The sequence below is a fragment of the Gracilinanus agilis genome, chromosome 6 (genome assembly GCF_016433145.1).
Source record: "Gracilinanus agilis isolate LMUSP501 chromosome 6, AgileGrace, whole genome shotgun sequence".
Taxonomy (NCBI): Eukaryota; Metazoa; Chordata; class Mammalia; order Didelphimorphia; family Didelphidae; genus Gracilinanus; species Gracilinanus agilis.
The window spans coordinates 248,845,897-248,867,128 of record NC_058135.1 but is presented as its reverse complement, the minus strand read 5'-3'; the positions used below and the strand labels follow the sequence as shown (position 1 = coordinate 248,867,128).

The 21,232-nt window shown below is 33.6% G+C and overlaps 1 protein-coding gene across 1 annotated transcript in view; it reads right to left on the bottom strand.

Moving 5' to 3' along the window:
• The window catches only part of LUZP2 (leucine zipper protein 2), a 404,324-nt gene that overhangs the window by 35,873 nt on the left and 347,219 nt on the right, over positions 1 to 21,232 (bottom strand). Inside the window, exon 7 of the mRNA XM_044681277.1 lies at positions 5,561 to 5,650. Coding sequence (XP_044537212.1) covers positions 5,561 to 5,650 — 90 coding nt within the window. The remainder of the gene's footprint in view (positions 1 to 5,560; positions 5,651 to 21,232) is intronic.

The following is a 21,232-nucleotide window of genomic DNA, read 5'->3' as shown; positions in this document are numbered from 1 at the left end:
CCTTCCTTCCTTCCTTCCTTCCTTCCTTCCTCCCTTCCTCCCTTCCTTCTTTCTTCCCTTCCTCCCTTTCTTTCTAAATGAGGCATGATACTACTGTTATCTGAATGCCTAGAATATATGCACATGAAGCTGATTTCCTCCTTGTTTTGAGTGTTATGATTATTAACATAACTTGAGACATATATATATGTATACACATATATACATATATCAGATAGAGAGCTACTTCAATCTCTTTGTTCATAGATATTTTTAGTATGATAATATCTCCATATCCTTTTTATAATAAACTTTATTGAGAGCTATAACTCCAAACATGATACTTATATAGTCAATCTTTTGAACTCCACTGTAGGACTTTGGGTTTAATCTTATTAACTGTCATATTAACTAGATTACTAATATGCCCCCTTTATCTATCCTGAGTTGTCATCTCTTGCTACTTGTTTGGTTCTATATTTATCATCTAAAGATTGCTTTTCCTGAAAAAATAAACAGTATCAAGTTACAGCTGGAAGGTAGATTTTTTTCCTCTGCTTATTTCTAACATAATATCACTTTATCTCCTACAAGAACAGGGACTGTATCTTCCTCATTTTTCTTGAACATACCATATCTATAAAGATTTTTTCTTGATTTTTTAATTTTGTCCTCAATATTATAAGTAACCCTCAGCTGTTTCTGAGAATTAGACCATTCTTGTAAGACTATGTCATTTTCTTAGGATATCCACAAGCTGTAATTGTGTTCCTCATGTTAACAGCTCAGCATCCGATCCCTATTAAATTACACCTTATTAAATTCAGGCCATCATTTGAGCCTGCTGAGATCCTCATGGATACAGATTCTGTCATCCAACATATTGGTTATTCCTCAGAATGTCTCACAAGTGTAGCTAAGTGTTAAGGAAGCTGTTGCAAATCTGTGGGGAAAGTAAAATTGTCCAACATAGCCTTTCTGGGTAAAACTGAAATATTTCCATCCTTCTGGGATCTTAGACAGAAGACACAAATACTTGAATACCATTAAAATTCATTGGCCTTAAAAAATAAATGAATGTTTACCAAAGTGAGAGCTAACTTGTTTTTCTTTCTCTCTCTTTTTTAAGATTGTGTTTTGGAAGATTGCTTAGGTATTATATGACCCATGCATTACGAAGATGGGATATCCACAGGAAAGACAATAATAAGAAGCCAGAAAAATCCCACTAGAATTAATTGGGCCATTTATTCCAGAGTAGAAATGGGATATCATGGAGGAAAATACTGCTAGACTCCATGGTGTTTCCAAATGAGGTGGGATATATATTATTAGAAGTGTGTAATATATATATATATATATATATATATATATATTTGTAGGTTAGAATAACAATATTCTTATGTGGAAAATGACTTGGGGTCAGTTTAAGGCAAATGGAATTACTAATTATCCCTAGAATTTATAATCTCAAGTACATGAGTTTTTGTAATGCCTCATTCTGGGTCTCTCACTTCAATTTAAAACTACCTTTAGTTCATCTTACATTTTATATCACCACTAGGATCAACACTGCCACCATCCTGAGACTCAATGTGAACATGATGTTGTGATGGGTACGATACAAAGTAAATATGGAATCCATAGCTGCTACTCTGTGGCCACTTACGGTCCAACTGGACGTTGGACATGCCATTTTCCAATTCTGCCACTAATTGCTGACTTCAGTGAAGCAGGCTATGGAATGTTGTCATTGCTGCCAGTCAAGTGTCAAAAGAAAATATTTCAGATTTCCCATTTACAAATGAAACTTATTTGAAAATAAGATGTCATATAAAAGCATCATAAGGATTTGAGAGGTACTAGAAAAGCTTCCCTCTCTGGAAAAAATCTCCACAAAGATATATTTAGTGATTAAAATACTGCTATTCTCCAAAGAAAAATCCTCTTGAGTTATAGAATCAAAGACAAAATGTTTGGGGTTTCCAAAGACTCATTACATTTGGTGAGGTAGAGTAATGATTTTTGCAAAAATAAAATGAAGTTACATTTGTTCTTTGGTATGGGGAACTTCTAATATGGAAACCGTATCCATAAATATAGATGAGCAACTTTTCTGTTACATAGTCATAGAGAATTTCCTAGAAGCAGGGAGAGGTTAAGTGACTTTTTCAGTCTCCTGGCTATGATATGTCTGATAGAAGAATGGATCTCAGATCTTTCTGGTTCCAGAGCCGAATCTCAAAGTTCATGACAAGAAATGCTTACAAATAACTGCTGTCCCATTTTAAATGGAAATGAGGGGGTCAAACATCACACGAGTATGTATGAGCTATGGACTGACTCTGAAAAACAGATATTTACATTATTGATGTTGAATTATAATTTTATTTTTTATTAAATATTTGCCAATTACATTAAGCAGAATTCTGGAGTGTTGTAGGACAAAGTATGGTCTGTAGGTCATGTGTTTGAGATCTCTGGTGTAGAATATCAAAGAATTATTTTATTAAAAATTCAGCTTAAATTTTCTTAGGAAAGTTTTATTTTCAGAGATTCAATAGCAGCAGGAGGCTGATAACTAGGCAATTAGATGATACCAAGTATAGCTAAAGAATGCAAATGCCTAATTGGAATAAAAATGCAAGTAGAACAACACAGACCTGAAGACTATCTCCTCACAGCCAAAACACTATAAGAGACATACTGTGTGGAAAGATAATAAGAGAATAGATAAAAATCTGAGACCCCGCTTTTGACCCCTTTTATGATCCATACCTTTTCTTATTGGAAAAACATTATACTTATTGAAAAGCTTTGAGTCTTTAGCAGATCAGCAGCTACTGAGTTAACAATTTCTCTCCTTGATAATTAAGAAGCCTGAACTCTAAAAAATATATTACTTAGACAATCAGGGCCGGAGACAGACAAAGCTAGACAAGACTTTATCTGACCAGGTGCCATCCTGTAAATCTGGAGGACAAGACTCAATTACTAAAAATCTCTATGAAATATATTTCTGCTCCCAGAATTAACCTCCTACTAGTTGGTGGCTGGAATTTGGCCTTGGACCCTGTTCTATCTTTACTTTGAAGCCTCCAAGGATTTTCTTTTGTGTGATTTGTAACCTCTATCAGCTGTAAGTTTTTCTTTGTGTTCTTTGTGTGAAAATAGTATATATTAAACTCGAGACTCCATGGAGTTGGAGCAGTTATGAGCTAAACATTTGGTCTGACTGTTCTCATTCAATTGGACGCCACTAAACGCCACTCAGGACTCCCAGAAATATAGAGCTGGATCTCTATAATATTGAAATATCTCCAAGGCAGAATAGTCTCCTAAGTAACACAAATAATAGTTATAATTTTCTCCTGCCCTAGAACATCGATTAAATCACTTCCTATGTTCTACAAAATCTGTCCCAAGTTCAAACTAGGAAACAGTCTTTTAACTTCTAGTGGGGAAATTTGTTCTTCCTTTTCCTTAAATTGTACGCTATATGCTGTCCCCATGGCCAGGGTGCTCAATGTATGGCTCTTTCCTCCTCTTTCTGACCCAGTGCCATGGGACGGCAAAGAGAAGAGACCTGGAAGGCACCTCAAAAGTGCAACGTCTACATGCATCCTGTCTACAATATCCCCAGACACTGGAGTTTCAAACTTTTCTTGAAGAGATCGAATAATAGGAACCTACAGCTTCCTGACATAGCCCATATACCATATTGTATTTACTGCTTTGAATATATTAAACTCTGCAGAAATTTTTCTTAATTTATATAAATAATAACACCCTAGGGTTACAGACTGCTCTCACATTGGTGATCTCATTTTATTTTTTACAGTTTTAACATGGGGAATATGTATTTGAGGGCTGAACAATCAGGCTTAGAGTATTATTTAACCAAGTCACAATAAATGAGGGAGTTTATGATTAAGGTCTTCTGATGACATATCCAAACGTCTACAACATAATACTTGAAAGTCTAGGAAATTAAAAAATAAAATAAAGAAATCAAAAACCTCAAAACAACAACAAATAGAAACCCAAGTTAACATATTGTTTACTTACTAAAGGGGTAGGAGAGAGGGAGAGAATTTGAAACTCAAAAAATTAAAATAAATGCTTTTAAAATGTAATTATGAAATATTTAGGGAAATAAATTACAATATTTTCAAAAATTAATAATTAAAGTAAAATCTACAGATTGAGAAATGTTATTGGCCCCTTACATATATATGGTGGCTACGTTGCACAATGACTAGAATGCTAGGCCTGGAGTGGTGAAGATATGGGTTCAAATTTGGCCTCAGACAGATCTGTGACATAGCTCTATGACCCTGGATCATACCAAAACCTTTATTTGCTCTAGTTTCCTCATCTGTAAAATTCCAAAAAAAATCTGTAATACTTTTACTATCCCAGGATTCTTATGAATAAGAAAGGAGATAATAATTATAAAACACAGGTTCTAACACTATGAATGTTGGTTATTATTCACATTAGCAATATTACTTCTACTATTATTACTGCTGCTGCTACTACTATTACGACAACATTTTTTTATCTAAACCATAATCTAGATTATCTCTTCTAATTTCCATTCAGAAACAATATGTGCTGCCTAATGTAAATGCTCAATATCAATGTAAAGGAGGCATCCGTTAATTTAATCTACTTAATGAATTGCCTTATGTCCATTAAAATCAAAATAATTGCTTTTAGAGTCCATTATTTGAGATGGAGAACCCTTAAATTTATACGCTAAGTGACGTTTTATAACTTCCAACAACTGTCATTTTATTTTTGCATAAATTGGTCATTCTTTGCATGTCTATTACTGTTGAAAATTATTGATGTGTTTTCATGTTCAATAAATCTATACAGTAGTCCAGTGGCATAACCTGTACAGTTCTGAGAGCAGAAGAAAATAAAGTCCAAAGAAGGTGTGTGGATAGACTTTTGCTCCCCAGAGACTCTCTCCCAGCATCCCGTTTATGTATCTACATTACATACTAATGAAGGGAAGATATGTGTTGTGTAGCTCCGCCCTCTCTCTCTCTTCTCCCAGAAACGTGGCTATGGTGGTTGGGTGAGTGCCAGGCAGGAGAATTTTACTCAGGCTTTTACTTTTGTTCTTGGTATTTTATTTCTTCTACTTCAAGTGATCATCAATAAACTATAAAAATATAATACTTGGAGTTATTAGATATTAAGTTAAATTTTACAGAGGTAAAGGAGGTCCTTAAGATTTCATGTGATTTAAAAGGAAGACAATTGATGCCTACCCAGATCCCTCAACCTGCTAATCATGAAGTTGCATCACTTGAACTAGGTTATTCTACAAAAAAAAACAAAACATTATAGATTCTGTTTACTAATTCATAATGGAAACTCAAACATAAATCAGACTATTAAAATATTTACTTTCAGGACCCAAGAAGAAAAATGTTTAGATTTTCTATCTGGCTATAAATGGAAAGTTATTTGTGTACAGGCATTTAATTAAAATAAACTTCTACATTTTTTTCTGGTTTAAAAATGATTCCTATTAAGCCCCAAACAATATGGAAAGTAATCTTACATCTGGAGAATCACACTTGTTACTTGGCTTTTCTTCTTCTGACAACTCAACTTGAAGGATCCTTTTATCCTCCAGGGCAGTTGGTTGAACCTAGAAAGTAACAAAAAATAAAACAGCTGAAAGAAACTCCATAGATTTAAATGAATTGACACTTAAAGTTAAGTGAGTAGAATCAGGAGAACAAAATGCATAGGAAGAGCAGTAATGTTATGTTAATCAATTGTGGGACTTAGCAGTTCTGATCAATATAATAATTTAGAACTCTAAAGGATTCTTAATGAAGCATGCTCTTCACTTCCAGATACAGAACTTAAGGACTCCAATTGTAGACTGAAGTACCTTTTTTACTTTTACTTTTATTTTTTTCACACAACATGATAAATGTGGAAAAATATATTTCACATAATTTAATGTTTTTAATAATTATCTTATTTATTGCCTTCTAAATGGGGGTTGGAGGAAGAAAAGGGAGTGAGAGAATTTGAAATTGAAATAAAAACCAATTCTCACAGAAAGTTAGAAATTCAAGTATTTATTGATTATATAAGAACAAGGGACATCATTGAGAATATACATATCCATATACATGTAAGATATAATGTTAGCTCTCCTCTCTTGGACACCTAGTTTTTTTTAACCCTAATATCTTTATATATCCTTCTATATTAATTTTGTTACAGGGCTAGGAAATAGGGGTTAAGTGACTTGCCCAGGGTCACACAGCTAGAATGTGTCTGAGGCCAGATTTGAAACTAGGATCTCCCATCTCTAGGCCTGGCTCTCATGGACAACTAGTTTTTGGACCTCATAGAAACTTCAGCTCCCAAATTACACTGATAAATTTCTGTAGTTTGTATTGAACGTAGCACCACCAATGTAGAAAGGAATCATCTCTCATAGGAATCTTGTGCAATATGTACTTGATTCAAATTAAGCAAAGGTTTATTAAGCATCTTTCTATTTTTATTTTTTGGCATTGATTCCCTTAATATTCTTGATCTTTTGTTCTTCCAAGTGAATTATTTTTTATAGTTATGTAAAATATTGATTTGATATTTTGGCATGACAAAAATAAGTAAATAAACTTTAGGTATAATATTGTTTAGTTATATCAGCTTGGGCTACTTATGAGCAATTATTATTTCTCCAGTTTAGATTTTTCTTTGTATTAAAAAAATGTTTTATAATTGTGTTCATATAATCCTTGAGTTTGTCGTGGCAGATAGACATCCAAATTATATTGTTTAAGGTTATTTAAAAAAGAATTTCATTTTCTATCTCTTCCTGCTAGTTATTTTTTTCAAAATATATGAACTTGAATGATTTATTTGGGTTTATTTTATATCCTGCAACTTTTCTGATTATTTTTTAATTAGTTTTTCTTAGTTGATTCTCTATGGTTCTCTAATTTTTTCCTCATTGTCTAATTTTGTTCCTTTAATTTCTTTTTCTTGACTTACTATTTTAACTAATGTAACTGGTATAATATTAAATAATACTGGTTATAATGATCTTCCTTGCTTCATTCCTGATCTTATTCATAAGGCTTCAAGTTGACACTCATCATAGATAATGCTTCATTTTTGTTTTAGATAAACCATATTCATCATTTTAAGAAAGGTTCTATTGATTCTTTTGTGTTCTAGTTTGTTTTTGTTTTATTTAACAAGAATGGGTGTTATATTTTGTCAAAAGATTTTCTGCATCTATTGTTTTCATTATTTCTAATTATACTTATAGAGTTTTCCATATATTGAATCAGTGATACATTCTTGTTATAAATCCTACTTGTTCGTAATGTATGATCTTTGGGTTATATTGTTGTAATCTCCATTCTAATACTTAATTTAAAATGCTTGCAAGGAGATTTGTATGTAGGTTTCTTTCTCTACTTTTACTTACCCAGTTTAAGGTATAAAAATCATGTTTATGTCCTAAAAAAGGTTGATAGGACTTCTTTTTTTTTAGTTTTCAAATTGTTTAGATAATATGATGAACTATTATCTTAATTTCATATTCGTTGATGGTACATTCAATATTTTCATTTTTCATGCTATGCTAATAATTTCATTTTCTTCTTTCCTTTTTGAAAAAAATTATCCTTAATTTATGTTATATTGGTTTTAAAATAAGAGTAGCTGCTAGTTTTATTTGGTGGTTTCAATTACTATTTTTGTTTGTTTTTATATTCTTTTTTGGTATTGATTTTCAGAATTTCTATTTTGGCTTTTATGGAGGATTCTTAATTTGTTTATTTTTCCAGTTTTTAGTGACATACCCACTTCTTCAGACTGCCCTAATCATTCCAAATGATTAGATTATTCATTTTCCAAATAATTTTAATCTATACTTCCATTGGTCTTTATTGAATTTAATTTCATTATGATTTTAAAGGAGTATATTCAACATTTCTACTTTTCTACATTGTTTGTGATGATTTTTATTGACAAATTTTATGAAGGGGCCAAAAACATCTCAGAAAAAAAAAAGCATGTTCCATACTTCTATTAAATATTCTTGAGGTCTAACACTTCTAAATTTTTCTATAATTTTATTCACCTAAGTGAATAAAGTTTAAGAATTTTTTCTTATTTATTTTATGTTTTGATTTATCTAGCTCTGAGAGAGTAAAATCTAGGTCCTTTCCTAGTATATTTATTGTCAATTTATTCCTATAATTTATTTAAATTTTCCTTTAAAGTAATTGGAGGGTATGCCTTTTGGTGTATATATGTTTAATAATATTGATATTATTTCATTATGTATGGTTCCTTTTTAATAAAATGTAGTTTCTCTGCTTATGCCTTCTAATTATGTCTATTTTTGCATTGACTTTGGCTGAGATCATGATTGCTAACTGCCATTTTTTAAAAACTTTAGTTAAAGTACAATAGATTCTGTGCTAGGCACTTATTTTAACTCTGTATATGTCTCTGTTTCAACTGTTTTTCTTGTTAAAAACAAAACATATTGTTGGATTCTCAATTGTAATTCAGTATGCTATTTATGAATGAGTTCATCCCATTCATAGTTATGATTATTAACTGTGTACTTGTTATTCAGTCATTTCAGTTGAGTTTGACTCTTTATGACCCCATTTGGGATTTTTTTTTGCAAAGATCCTGAAATGGTTTGCAATTTCCTTTTCTAGATTTTTTTTTAACAGAAGAGGAAATGAAGTAAACAAGGATAAATGTCTCGGGCCAAATTGGAACTCGGGAAGATAAGTCTTCTTGACTTTAGGTCAGGCACGGTATTCACATCACCATACAGATTTTGCTAACAGTGATTGACATGCATTCTATTTTCTTCTCTCTCTTGCTCTCCTCTGAGGTGTTTTCCTTAAGACCAGCTCCTCCTCTTTTCTCCAGCCTCTCCTCCTTCCCTGTTGTATAAGATAGATTTCTATTACCAATTTGAGACGATTTAGATGTGACTGAGGTTCAAGTATTCTGGACTTGCCTCTGCCCGCTATGACTTCTTCTTCCACTATAAAAATTCCTCCTTGGGTGTTTCTCTTCTCTGAGATATTGCCTTCATCTCTTTTCTCCCTTCTCCTAGAGTATCCCAAGAACACACTCCATTTATAAACATAATTTCAACATAATAAACTAATTCTTGCAACATTTTCCAATATAGAATACTTTTAAATGCTCTAATAATGATTGAGTTCTTTGATATTATATGTATCATCTTCCCCTATAGAAAGGTAAAGTTTAATCTTATTGAATACCTGAAGATTTCTTTCATGTTTATCTTTAGTTTTGTTTTTTAAAGTCAGATTTTCTATTCAGCTGTAGCCCTTTTATCAGGAATGCTTGAAAGTCCTCCATTTCATTAAATATCTATCCCCCCAAAGAAGAATTATACATAGTTTTGCTAGATAAATGACTTCGGATTTTAATGCTACCGCTTTTATCTTCCAGAATGTATTATTCCAAGTCCTCCATTGATTTATTATGGAAGCTATTATATCTTGTGTGATCCTGACTGTGGATCATGGTATTAGCATGGTTTTATTCTGGATACTCAAATTATTTTCTCTTTGACCTGAGAGCTGCTTAATTTGGCTATGATATTTCTGAGAGTTTTCATTCTGGATTCTTTTTCAAGTGGTTATAGGTGGATTCCTTCAATTTCTATTTTACCCTCAGGGCTTTTTCCTGGATACTTTTTTGAAATACGATGTCTAGACTCTTCCTTTGATCATGACTTTCGGGTACTCTAATAATTCTTAAATCATTTCTCCTGGACTTATTTTCCATATTTATTGTTTTTCCAGTGAAAGATTTTACCTTTTCTATTTTTTCACTCTTTTGACTAATATTATTATTTGCTATTTTTTAAAAATTTAAACCCTTACCTTCTGTCTTGGAGCCAATAATGTCTATTGGCTCCAAGGCAGAAGAGTGGTAAAGGCTAGGCAATGGGGGTCAAGGGACTTTCCCAGGGTCACACAGCTGGGAAGTGTCTAAGGTCAGATTTGAACCTAGGACCTCCAGTCTCTAGGCATGGCTCTCAATTCACTGAGCTACCCAGCTGCCCCATTATTTGCTATTTTTGAAGTCATTAGCTTCTAGTTGTTAAATTCTAATATTAAGAAATTATTTTTTCCTAATGAGGACAAGGATAAAGGAAAAATGCCCATTGTCACCATTATTATTCAGTATTGTACTAGAAATTCTAACTATAACAATAAAAGAAGAAAAAGGAATTAAAGAAATTAAAATAAGCAATGAAGAAATAAGACTATCACTCTCTGCAAATGATATGCTAATATATTTAGAAAGTACTGAAGAGTCAAAAAATTGGTTGAAATAGTTGATAACTTTAGCAAAGATGCAGAACATATAATAAAGCTACATCAGCGTTTTGCATTACCAACAAAATCCAGCAAAAGAAAGAAATAATAAGTTCCATTTAAATAAATAATAGATGTATAAATTACTTGCGTGTCTACCTGCCAAGACAAGCCCAGGAATTATCTGAATACAATTACAAAATACATTCCCCAAAAATAAAGTCAGATTTCAACAATTGGAAAAATGTTATCTGCTCATATATTGGTCAAGACAATAGAAAAAAATGGCAATTCTACCTAAAGTAATCTACTTATTCATTGTCATACTAATCAATTTGCCCAAAATATTTTACATAACTATAAAAATAATAACAAAATTCATATGGAAAAACAAATTGTCAAGGGAATCAATGAAAAAAATGTGAAAGAAGGTTCCCTTGCAGTACCAGATATCAAACATCATGTATAATTATCCTAAAATCCAAGGTTTAAAATTTTTTTTGGAGAAATTTCAGGTAAAGAAATCTGTCAACACCCTGAATCAAGAAAGCAAATAGTTTGGAGAAGGTACCTTTAAGATGCCTGCAGAAACCACTCACTGCATCAAAAGATCAAGAATTAACTTTCGGATATAATGAACTGAACTGAAGGGGGTTGAATACATCATTTATTCTGAATGTAAACTCTTATGCCAAAAGGGAATGCCCCTTAATTGGCTTTTTGTCAATGCATCTATCAATCATTGTTTTTGCTTTCTTTCTCTTTTATTTATTTATTTATTTATTTTTATTTATTTCTCTTTTGGTTAGTGACACGCTTGGCAGGAGACACTCTTGTGGGCTGGTTAGATTCACATTCAGATTTGCACTCACACTCTGGAGGCACTCAGATTTGGACTTGGACACTGACTGAAGGAGCTCTCTCTTGAGTTGGTGAGACTCTTGCTGAAGAGACTACCATGACTCCTAGCTGGAGATCAAGACTCGAGGGAGCCTTTGTTAGTGGTAAACTGGATCCCATCAGATTGACACTTAGGGTATTTAGCTAGGCAATATTTTCTACCTCCTTCCTACTTTTCCCTATTTTTACTCTATTTCTATTAAACCAAATTGTTAAAAGCTACTAACAGGCTCATAATTTAATATTTTATTATTATAATCTGCACCACAACCTTTTTTTAACTATTATACTATTACCAAGCTGTAATCCTCAAAACAATCTGGTACTAGCTAAGAAAAAGAGTGGTAGATCAGTGGAATAGATTAACTATATAATACATAGTAGTAAATGACATAGTAATTTAGTATTTGATAAACCCAAAGGTCCAAAGTTTGGGACAAGAAATCATCATTTGACCAAAAACTGTTGGGAAAACTGGAAAATGTTATGGTAGAGACTGTTTATAGATCAACATCTCAGACCCTATACCAAAAAAAGATCAAGGTGGATAAATGATTTAGACATAAACGGTATTATCATTAGAAAATTGGAGGAATAAAGAACAATATACCTCTCAAACCTATGGATAAGGGAGTAATTTATGACCCCCAAAAGAGACAGAAATCATTATAGTATGTAAAATGGATAATTTTGCTTTTAAAAAGATTTTGCACAAACAAAATCAATTTAACCATGATTAAAATAAAGCGGGGAAAAATTACAGCAAATATCACTGATAAGATATTTATTTCTCAATACATAGAAAACAGTCAAATTTATAAGAATAGAAATCATTCTCTAATTGACAAATGGTCAAAGGATATGATGGTAGCTTTCAAATGAAGAAATCAAGTCTCTATATAAGCATATGAAAAATGTTCTGAATTGTTCTTGATTAGAGAAATGCAAATTAAAATAAGACTGGGGTGCCACTTCACATCTATCAGATTGGCTAATATTACAGAAAAGGAAAATAATAAATGTCGAAGGGGATGTTGCAAAATTTGGACATTAATTCACTGTTCATAGAATTGTGAATTCATGCAACCATTTTGTAGATTGATTTGGAGATCTGCCCAAAGAGTTTTAAAAATATACATACCTTTGGACCCAGCAATATCACTACTAGGTGTTTATACTGAAGAAATTTTAAAAAGTGGGAAAGGGCCCATTTGTCCAAAAATATTTATAGTAGCTCTTTTTGTGGCTGCAAAGAATTGGAAACTGGGGAATGTCCATCAATTGGGGAATGACTGAACAAGTTATGCTATATGATTATAATAGGATATTATTCTTCTATAAGAAATGGTGTAAAGAACCTGGGAAAACCTCCTTGAACTATGCAAAGTGAAATGAACAAAACCAGTAGACCATTGTTCATTGTAACAGCAATATTATATGATGAACATTCATGAACTACTTAGTCATTTCTAGCAATATGGTGATCCAAGAAAATCTTAATGGACTCATGATGGCATCTACCTCCAGAGAAAGAACTGATGGAGTCTGAATGCAGACAAAGACACACTAGAGTTCACTTTATTTCTTCATTTTTTTAAGTTTTCTTTCACAAAAGGACTAATATATGTGTAATTAGTATCTGTTACTCTAAAAACTACAATTCCCAGCAACCCACTCTCCTCATGTTACATAGTGATGTAGGGAGGATATAAATTTGGTGTAGCCCTGCCTCTTGCTCTCTGGTCTTCCTGTCTTGGCTTTGATGGAGCAGACTTTTAAAACAGGCAAGGAGAGCTTGGTCACCTGGTCTTATTTTGTTAGAAAATTACCTTTTTATTCCTTTATTCCTAGTGATTATTGATAAAAAAAAATATAACACTTGGAGTATTGGACATTAATTTAAATCCTACATATGGAACAATGTTTTGCACACGTGTAAAATCTATTTCAGATTACATGACATCTCAGAAAGAGGAGGAAAGAAGTGTGTGTATTTGGCTCAAATGTAAAGAAAATGAAGGTGATACTTTTTTATTTGAGTTAAAAATAAAAGATTAGTAAATTTTAAAAGCATATTAAAATTGTTTTTATATGTAATTGGAAAAAACTAAAATACCAATAATTAAAAGTCCTTGGCATGAAAAAGATAAAGGAAATGTTGTGATAGGCAGTAAATAGGAAAAAAGGAGATGAATCCATTGTCACATGGAAGCATATGAAAATAAAATATGATAAGATGATGGAATAACTAGTAATTAAAAGGTATTTTTTCATCTTAATGTTCTTTGATATTATTTATTATTATACATTTTCTTTCAAGAAAAATACTGATCAAAAGTTAATTTAGATAATTAGAAGGAACTGTACATCATTTCATCAATGAAGATATTGAACCATTGAAAAGTTAAATTTCTTTAGGTGTCAGATGTTACTATTTTGTGATTGAGGGGTGACATTTCAAGAAGTGATAAATGAATCTTTCTCAACAGGACATTTAAAAAAGTATGATGATTCTTTTTTTAAAACACAGATAAAGTTCTGGGCATAGCCAAAGAATGGAATAGAGGTTGAATTTGGAATGTTTACTTAAATAAGTGGGCATACTGATGGGTACTCTGGGGAGTGATATATCAGCAGAAGAGGAGAGAATGCTTCCTATAGTGATTTGGAAACACACCAGGGGCTCGTTTCAAAGTTCTTGATTTCCTTTTCCAGAATCCTTTTCAAGCTGTAAAACTGAATACTTCCTCAATAGATTTTTCAAGCCTTTACCAGCAGTGAAAGTAAATAAAGTCTTTCCAGGCTGAATGTAAAATTCAATTGTAATGTCCCAGTTATCTGAATTAAATATAAGAATTTAAAAGTAATTTATTTCTTATTGTAATGTCAAAGGCATCCACGGGGATGTACCTGGCTGGCAAAGAGAATTCCAGGAAACAAAAATGTACCAATGGCCAAATAACTCTTTTCAAGTATGTGGGCACACTTGGCATTCACTCCAAATCATCACTCACCCTAGTTTATATTTCTTTTTTTCCCTAGATTTCAAGATGATATAATTTACAATAATCATTTTCTGACATTTTATAATGCATGTTTTCTCCATCATTTCCACCCTATCCCCCCCTTCCCTAAGAGTGTAGGCAATATGATATAGGTGGTACATGTATTGTTATATAATTCATTTTTCCATGTTCATTATGTTGTGAAAGAAGTCACAAATCAATAACACTAGATAAAAATGATGGAGAAACGTCTTCCAATTTTTTAACATTTTCTTGATTTTTCCATATTGAGCATGGTCATGATATTCCTTATAACTGAATGATTGAGCAACTAAGTAGCAGAGTGGATAGAGCACTAGGCTTGGTATCAGGCAGTCCTGTGTTCAAATCTGGTCTCAGACACTTATTAGTTCTATGACTGCCCAAGTTACTTGTCTCCAATTGCCTAGTCCTTAAAATGTTTCTATCTTACAGCTGATACTAAGATAGAAGGTAAGGATTAAAAAAACAAAAACCTGGGTTCTTCCTCTGGTAAGGAAAGAACTACAGTCAACTCTCATCAATAACAATAACAAAAAATTGGAAATAATTTCATAGGGGAGGCAGTATGATTAAGGAGGAATGGGAAAGGCTGCTTAAGAAGGGAAGATTGTTGCTCAGACTTGAAGAAAATCAGGAAATTTGGAAGATGGAATGAGGAAAATAGAAATGACAGGATTTAACCAATGATTGGATAGGGTTAAAGTGAAAAATCAAGGATGATACTGAAGTGTGACTTTGAGTGATTGAGATCATGGTGATACTCTCAACAGTAGCAGGGAAGTTAGGATGGGGGAATGGGGTGGAAATATAGCTGAATTTTAGAAATGTTGATATGGGAACTCAAATTTCAAGTATTCAAAAGGAAGTTGGAGTTCAGAAGACCTATGTTCAGGAGAGCTCAAAGCTAGATAGATTGATCTGAAAATCATTTGTATAAAGAAGATAACTGAATTAATGGCAGCTGGTGAGATTACCAATGAAATAGTATAGAGGGAGAAGAAAAGCCTCAGGACAATGCCTTGGGAAATACCCATATTTACATGTCTGGAGTGGATGACTATCCAGCAAAGATGACTGAGACTCAATGGTGAAAAAAAGAATAAAGGGAGAGCAAGAGCAAGAAGAAAAAGACAGAAATATATTATCCAATAGGACATTAAACCTAGATGATCATAATATACAAAGGAGTCAATATTTCAATTGCAAAAAATTTAACAATTTCAAACTATGATGGAGTGAAGATGGTGACTGAGAAAAAGCATTAGAATCTAGTTCTCACCCCCCACCCACCACCCCAACATCTCCTTAATAAAGAACTAGAGAATGTACTTGACTGATTTCTGATCGAAAATTGAAGTTAATATTCTTCTCCTTCTTTACTTTATTTTGACATAGTTAGCATAAGAATTTGTTTCACATGCCTATATGCATTTGTAATTTTTTTCTTTTCAGTGTTTATTTCATTAGTAGAATTCATAAAAGAAGCAAAATAATCTTCATAGAAATTTGCTCTGATAAAATCTATCTCTGGTAAGAAAAGAATTGATACACATATCTAAGAACAAGATTGATTCACTCAAAAAAAGAAGAAAAAAAGGTGTCAGATCACCAAGTAAAGGAGAAATGCAAATTATAAGTGATGTTTCATCTCATGCTCATCAGATTGGCAAAGATCCCAAAAGGGAAAAAGGAACATTTCTGGAAGGATGGGCACATTGGTTCAACTATTCTAAAAGAAAAAAAATCAAATTATACTCCAAATATGACTAAATTGCTCTATTTTCCAACAGTACTATTATTATGCATTCTAGGAGATGAAGGAAAAAAAAAATATGCCCCATGATATTTATAACATCATGGTTTTACTGTGGCAAAGAACTGGAAATGACATAGATGGTTGGTCAAAATGTAAGATATAAATATAATGGCAATGTATTGTGCCATATAGAGAAACATAGGATCCAAATTTGAATTTGAATTTGAAGCCTTGCTACCTTGTTAGGGTCCACCAAAACATAGACTTTTATAATTCACAGTTATCTTGAGACAACGTTGATACATTAGCAGTGGTTCCCAAACTTTTTTGGCCTACCGCCCCCTTTCCAGAAAAAATATTACTTAGTCCCCTGGAAATTATGAAACTATTTATTGAACTCAGAATAGAATGTAATACAAAAAAAGTGTGGCCATCACTGCCTCCCTGGATCGCTGCAGCACCCACCAGGGGGCAGTAGCTCCCACTTTGGGAATCACTGCATTAGAGGAATCTTTGAGCAAGGAATTGAATCTCATTTTCCTAGGAAATAACATTCCCCTCCCCCTCTTCCTCTCTCTGTTTTCTCCTTTTTCTTTCCTTTCACATTTCCTCCCCCCCCCTCTCCTTTCTACTCTTCCTTTCTCCCCTCTCTTAAAAAGGCAGAAAGTCTTCAGCCTGTTTGCTAGGTAGTCTACAAAGGATCTTTGCAAAAAGAAGAATAAAAATCAAATTGCAAAAATAAATACAGATAATTTGCACTAAAAACATGGAGGAGAAATATCAACATTACATCAAAGTGATCATGGACCTATTTAAAAATTGAAGAATATCTATGTGTTTGAATGTGTGTATAATTAACTTTCACACACACACACACACACACACACGTACAATCCCTAAAGTATAATAGGTTTTCCCCCCTCTAATTTATACATTCATTTCTCAAGTATTGGTTTCACCATTGTAGTGATGGATTAAAAACATCAGATACTGGGAGTTTGTTGGTTTTAGTGAAATCAAAAAGTCCATTGGTTTCATTTTTCCCTTCCCAGTCCATCATCCTGCTGCTGTGGAGCTTCACATGAGATGACTGGCTTCACTGTGAATGTGTTCTTGAGAATGTGGCAGCTCAATATATTTAATTGCCACTTGAGTCTCCCATTAAAGGCCAGTAGAAGCCCTCATGTCCCATGGCAGCCAATCCGTCTACCTCTCCCATTCCTTTCAGCATACTCCATTGGTTCTCAGTGGTCAGTACAATCATTTACAAAGAGCTGCTGAATGCATCGTTTTACACAGCACATCAACTTCCATTAGCGAGCCCACCAGGATATCTTAAGGAGACCTTTGAATATAGATGGTGCCACTAGAGGGGCTGAAGACACCACAAAGCTAAGCGTCATCATCTCTTTGTACACACGACTCAGAGAGATTCCATGACCAGAGCACCATATAAAATAAAGAAACCAGACAACTCTCATTTGAAAAGGACCTCAGAGGCCATCTAGTCCAAACAATAACAGTATAAATTTCCTCTGGAATTTCTCTCACAAGGAAATATCTAACACAGGACTGAAACCTTAAAGTGAGAGAAGTCATTTCATCCCCAGGTAGCTAACCTTGGCTAGTTTTAATTATTAAGAAGATATATTTTCCTTTCCACCAAGCTTAATCTGATTCTTTACAATTTGCATCTTTTTCTCCTATTCCTTTCCTCAGAAGCTGGGAAGAATGAGCCCACCTTCTCTTCCACCTGATTGCCTTTCAAATACTTGAAGGTATATATTGTGTTCTCTGAATCTTCTTTCTACATCATCACCCCAGACATTCCCAACATAATCCAGTAATCCTAATTAGTCAAGAACTGGAGACCTATTGCAGCTGCCTTCCTTGGAATGTTTTCCAATTTTTTCATACCTCTATTTTAGTTTTCCCCCAGATTCCATGTTGAAACACTTTTTAATAATCTTTCTGATATTTTGCAATTAATGTTCTCTCCCTTCTTTCTACTCTTCCCCTTTTCCCTAAGACAATAGTTAATATGAAATAGGTGGTACATGTGTTACACAATATATATTTCCATATTTACCATGTTGTGAAAGTCCATATACATCTTTAAGCATGATGACAAGCTCAAACCATACTAGTCCAGATATGATCTGACCATGACAGAATTCAATGGGGTTATGGGCCTTCTAATCTTGGACAATGGCTCTCAAAAGTATCATTTGGATATGGTTTTCTGAGCTAACCTGTCACAATGATGACTTGCCCACTAAAATACTCCTCAGGCTTCTTTAAATTCTTTGAACAAAATCTGACCTCAGACACTTCCCAGCTGTGTGACCCTGGGCAAGTCCCTTGACCCCCATTGCCTACTCTTACCACTCTTCTGCCTTAGAGCCAATACACAGTATTGACTCCAAGATGGAAGGTAAGGGTTTTTAAAATTAATTAATTAATTAATTCTTTTAACAACAAAGTTAGCAGAAATTTGTTATGATGAACTTATAGACAAATAAAACAGCAGACCAAAATTGAACATGAAAATATGGATCTCTGACACATACTTTGTGGGCTTATTTGATCAAGTATATATTGCAATGAAGATGATAGTATCAAATATATTATGCTTGTCTATACTTCTAAATTTACTTCTGATCTGATTAGTATATTTTTCTTAGATTTCTTTAATACTTTTAATTTTTACTCTTCCATAACTCTCAGCAAATTATAAACTCTCCCTTAAAATAAACATAGTCAAGGAAAAATAAATATTGCTCAGATCTAAACCCCTATGTCTCCTTTTTTAGTTCTAAATCCCTCTTCCTCCTACCCAGATTTTAAAAAATGAACTTCTATTTGGCAATTTTTACACAGTTTCATAGGGAATTATAAGTAAATCACAGCTAACTTTCTTATTCTTATATAATGATGATTATGGCAATGTGCTTGATAATATGCACATATGTATATTTATAAATACTTCCATATTCATATGAAACATTTAGTTATAATTTATATTCCACTCAAGCCTATTAATTTTTGCATCCGGTAAATAGCTCTAATGGAAAAGTATACTCTTCTTGACCTTTCTGTAGCATTTGACACTTTTAATGGCTCACTGCTCCTTAACTATTCTTACTTTGAGGGTATTCCTGACACTGCTTTCATTCAGGTCTCTTCTTGTCTCTCCAACTCCACTTTATCAGTGCCCTTTTATGAACATTTTTTCCTGTTATGCTCACTAAACAATACTGGAATTTTTCTCTTTTTCTCTATAGTCTGTCACTTAGCAATCTCAGCAGCTCCAGTAAGTTTGATTATTACCTTTATGAAGATAATTTCTGGTTCTACACACTGAACCCTGGTTTGTCTCCTGAGAATCCACATTTTCAGCTTCTTCAATATCTGAAACTGGATGTTTTAAATTCACATGTCCAAAACAGAACATACATACTCCTTTTCCTAAAACATCTCTTTTGTTATTTCCTATTACAGTTTATTATTCCATCATTCTCTCAGGCTTCCAGATTTACAACCTTAGTGTCATTCTCAGTTTGTCATTCTTATTGTTTGTCTTTTGTTTTTTAAGAGGACCAATGACACCATGGGCAATATCCTTACTTGTGCATAAATTAGATTTAAGTAAGGAAGTGAAATGACTAAAATAAAAGCTCTTTCTTTTTTAAACTGTAAAACTTTAATTGAAAGAAAACTGGAGCTCCAGCAGTCTGAAACTGACTGGCCTCTCTCAGACTCTGAATGTGGTTAGATTCAAAGTTCTCTCCAAAGCACAGGATTGGTCCTTATATATAGACCAATCCCGCACCCCGAAGTAGGGGTGTGTGGCCCCTCCTTAGCATAGGATTGGTCGAATTCAAGACCAATCCCATGCCAGGAAGTAGGGGCATAGTCTCTCCTCCAGCATGGGATTGGTCCATTCAAGAGCAATCTCACACCAGGAAGTAGGAGGGAGGGACTTTTGGGGCATGCTGGGAAATGCAGTCTCCCTCAAACACAACATTTAAAAACCCACAGCAGTATTGCACAAAATCACCAGTCTCATTCACTCTCTCCCAGAACCATTGAAGCCCAATGAGAAGAGAAAAGCAGGAGAAGCGGAGCCGGCCCATCATTCAGTGGATGACCTTGATGATGTCAATGTTTGACCAAGCTCTAAGTATTCCATAGCACCCGCTTCTCCTGTTTTATGGCTATTGGAACAATTTATTCTCCTACACCCAAACCACTAAGGAAAATCCTCTCATGGGTGAGATAGACGTGCCCATAACTCACTAATGGGTTTGTGGGCTGCTGGTTAACCGCAACTTGTTTGGCCAGTTTGCTAACATGGTTTCCAGAATGCGGTCATTGCCTGTGCTACAGGTTCTTGGAGCAACAGGTAAGAGTTGAGAGCCAGTTAAACACCAAAGGAGGATGAGCAGTCCTGAGAAGGGTACCAGAGATGCAAGTGCTTGACCACCCATGAATCCCATTCTCTTTCTTATTCATTCCACGTATATATTTCCTTGACATTTTTTTTAACTTTTGTCTTCACATCATCTCTTTTATGGGAATCCTCACCACTCACCCAGGTGCCATCCTAGTTCATGTGTTCAATATCTCTAACATGGACCCATGCAGGAGTCTTCTAATTAGTCTCTCTCTGCTTCAAAATTTCCTGTACACGAATCATTCTCAACAATCAAGGTGATGTTTCTAGATGTGTCTGATGTTACCTCCACTTAATAAATTTTAATGACATCCTATAACTTCAAATATTAGGTTTGTATAACTATTTGATATTTAGAGACCTATAACGGTCAACCTGAATTTCCTTGACCCACACCACTCCATCTGATATCTCTGTGCCTTTTCATGGTCTGACCACTATGCTCTAACTTGGATTTCCTTCAAGATTCAGCTCAAATCATGTCTTTTGGTAGAGGTCTTCCTCTTCTATTTAACATCCCACTAAGCCCTGCATTCTGAAATTTTGTGCAGTAATCTTAAAGATACTCACATGTTTACAACTCATTGGAATCCTAGTTCTTTGAGAGGAGAGCTATCTTTGCGTGTGTGTGTATGTGTGTGTGTGTGTGTGTGTGTCTAGCATTAACATAATGTATGGAACAAATACTTAATGATTATTTAGATTATATTAT